The sequence below is a fragment of the Kryptolebias marmoratus genome, linkage group LG15 (assembly GCF_001649575.2).
Source record: "Kryptolebias marmoratus isolate JLee-2015 linkage group LG15, ASM164957v2, whole genome shotgun sequence".
NCBI classification, from domain to species: domain Eukaryota; kingdom Metazoa; phylum Chordata; class Actinopteri; order Cyprinodontiformes; family Rivulidae; genus Kryptolebias; species Kryptolebias marmoratus.
Genome location: NC_051444.1, coordinates 4,033,940 through 4,036,879, shown reverse-complemented (window position 1 = coordinate 4,036,879; position 2,940 = coordinate 4,033,940). Strand labels below are relative to the sequence as shown.

Sequence of the window (2,940 nt, the reverse complement as noted above, 5' to 3'; positions counted from 1 at the left end):
TTGTGATTTCTGCTCAGAATTTGTTTTCCTGTTCGGCTCAATCAGGGACGTGATTTTACCAACTTTTATACCTTTTAAACATTAAATTCTCTCTTCGGGTCGATGACAACATTCTTCTTTTTTAAATCTCCTTCAGCTGCTGGATCTACTTTTCATTCTTCGGCTACTTTTAGCTTTAAGCTGCCGTTTGGTCATTTTATCTTTTAGCAACCATTTGGCACATTTTAGCTTCTGTTTCTGCTTGTTTTTACTTTAACAATCCAGGTGATGATTCAGTCTCTGATTACTTTTTGTTTTCCTTCACAAACCGAACAAATTCTCTGCTTTTTTTTGTTTTTTATTTTTATGCAAGCAGGGCCGTAAATGAGCAAACTTCGGCTGGTAAATCAGAAAATAAGACGTGCAAAATTAAAGGTACCTAAAGGGGAAAACTGGCGGACGCCTTCCAGATTTAATTTTTGCTCATTCAAGCAAAGCAGCCGACAGAGAAGAGGCAAAAAAATGGAGAGAAAACAGTTTTTTTACGATTAAAATGTGAAACCAGTTGTAGGCTTGGAAGCAGAAAAGGTGTCGTAATCGCATACAGGAAAAAGAGAGAGACCCACAGAGAGAGAGAGACATAAAGACAGAGAGACAGAGAGACGCAGGGACAGAGAGAGAGAGAGAGGTGATAAAAACAGCTGGTCGGCACTCCCTTCGTCTTTCGGAGCTGCTCCTTTTCATCCACGGACGGAGAAAAGAAAACAGGTAAGAGATGAATCTGTAGCCAGCATGGACTGACCCGAATCAGCTTCTAGCAGACATTAAGCAGTTCGTTAAAGCTTCTCAGAGACTTCCCGGTTACCGCAGGTCGGGAACAATCGATCAGAAACTTTAGGTACCCGTGTCGGACTCATTGGACAGGAATCTTTGCGTGCACCTACACACACCTATACGCCTGCTGTCAGAACCCCGAGGCTGCCCGGTTGTACAACCGACGAATTCCTTTCACTTTAATCATTAATGCTAAAACCGTGTGTACCTTAATGCGTGTTAATACAGGCGGCTGTTTTCATGAAGGAGTTCTTCTGAGGATAAGAACACCTACGCAGAAAACAACAGAAAAAAAAGAGGCAGGTTCGTCTCGTTGCGTTGGTCGTTCTGACAGCAAACCCAGATAAATACGAGGAAGGAAGTCTGTGGTCTCCAGCTGGTTTCTACAGCTTTTTTTTAACATTTCAGGTAAACAGATGTGCAATTCCTATGTCACAACTTTCCTGTTTTCTGTTTCTGTGAAGACTGTCGACTGTGTTTCAGCTCCTCTGCAAACCGACGTCGTTTTCGATGGCTGGATCGGAAAACGGATCGAATGGAAACGGGAGCGCGGCTCAGACTCCGAAGTTCACTCCGTGGACGGATGAGACTGCGAGGGGAATCCAGATCGCGGTCACCATGCTGATATTCCTGGTGAGAATCCATCTGCACTGCACGCCCTCAGCGTGCGGCAGAGTGAAGATAAATGGTTTATTTTACAAAGATGTGTTCAGTTAATACGGACAGATTTGTCGGCAGCCTTAAAGACACCTGATCCTTGCATCGTATCAAACTAAATGTTCATGAGCATCAGAGGTGCCTTCAAGCTCCTCATCAACCATCCGGCCTGTTTAACGGGAACAAACTGAGGGGCTTCATGTTCCTCTGACCACAGCTGACAAGATTAATAAAAAGTATGAAGTTCATGGGGCTGCAGTCGACCTCTCGGGACGTGGACGCAAGCGAAAATTCGACCCCGGTTTGCATTTTCACAACACGCTGACAGTTCCGTCCGTACCGTCAGACGGATGGTAGAAAATGAGCTGAACTTCAAACCACATCAACACATTTATAAACTTAAAACCACAATGACATCTTCAAAAAGCACAACTACGTTAACATACCAGAAGTGGCGGGCACCATTGGGAAACGAGATGTCTCTGATTGACATTTAATGATTAGTCCAGTGTCCCCTCGTATTTATGTCCTGACTCAAAATATCCTTGGACAGCGGCGGCTACAGCTGCGTTTGGGTCGCCGGTGCCACAGGCCTAAAACCCAAACAGCGCCGTCGTCCAATCAGCGATGTCTTCCAATAGGGTTAATGGAGTTGTGTTCTTTGATTCGTCGTTGTGGTTTGCACTTCAGGGCCACCGTAGGAAACCGTCCAAACCTTTCTGATCGCACCATCTGTCGACTATTGGAAGGGAAAAGTCAGAAACTCAGCCCCAAAGATTCTGGGGGAATAAACCCAGAGCTTCTGGACCGGTCCAATCAGCTCCATGTTTCCTGAAGGGAGAAAAGAATGCCGTACCTACGGCTTGGTTCTGTTCTGGAGTTGCTTTGCTGCATTCGGTGCAGTTAAGTCTCAGGACTACCCAGAGTCAGGCCGCGGGTCCTTCAACCGGATATTAACCCAAAAACATACAGTTAAAAGCATAAAAAATGGCTGAAACAGCTCGAGAAGAATGGGCCGAACTTCCTGTTGGTAAATGCAGACGTCTGAGAACAGAGATCGCTGTTACAAACGTTAAATTAAGGGTACCAACTTTTTTATTTCTTTAATTTTATGAACTATCAAATCAATAATGAAAAGGGAAGCTTGAACAATAAGGGACGTCAGTTTCAAGTGGTTTTATTTTTCGTCTGAGCTTCTCTTTATTGTATTTTATGAACCAAGCTGCGGTCACTGATTGACTGAATCCAGTTTTTTACGATGAGTTTCATTCGATGAGCGCAAAGTTCAGAAGATTATTGTAGTAAAGGGACTATTCAAAAAAAAAAGTTAAAAAACAAAAACAACTGGACTTCTATTCTGTAGCTGAAGACGTTTCGCTTCTCATCCGAGGAGCTTTCTCAATTCAGAAATAGAGAGTGTGGAGTTGAGCTTTTAAAGCTGAGATGTGATGTAAGCTGGATTGCTTGCAA

General features: G+C 43.8%; 1 protein-coding gene across 3 annotated transcripts in view; it reads left to right on the top strand.

Moving 5' to 3' along the window:
* Nucleotides 1–566: 566 nt before the first annotated feature.
* The window catches only part of LOC108250380 (C5a anaphylatoxin chemotactic receptor 1), a 5,349-nt gene continuing 2,975 nt past the window's right edge, over nucleotides 567–2,940 (top strand). The window contains exons 1-2 of one of the 3 annotated variants that reach the window (XM_017440242.3): nucleotides 567–747; nucleotides 1,278–1,446. In XM_017440242.3, coding sequence (XP_017295731.1) covers nucleotides 1,324–1,446 — 123 coding nt within the window. In that variant the 5' untranslated portion in view covers nucleotides 567–747; nucleotides 1,278–1,323. Of the gene's footprint in view, nucleotides 748–817; nucleotides 1,222–1,277; nucleotides 1,447–2,940 lie in introns of those variants that run through there. The other 2 variants (XM_017440252.3, XM_017440260.3) reach the window with 2 other exon arrangements.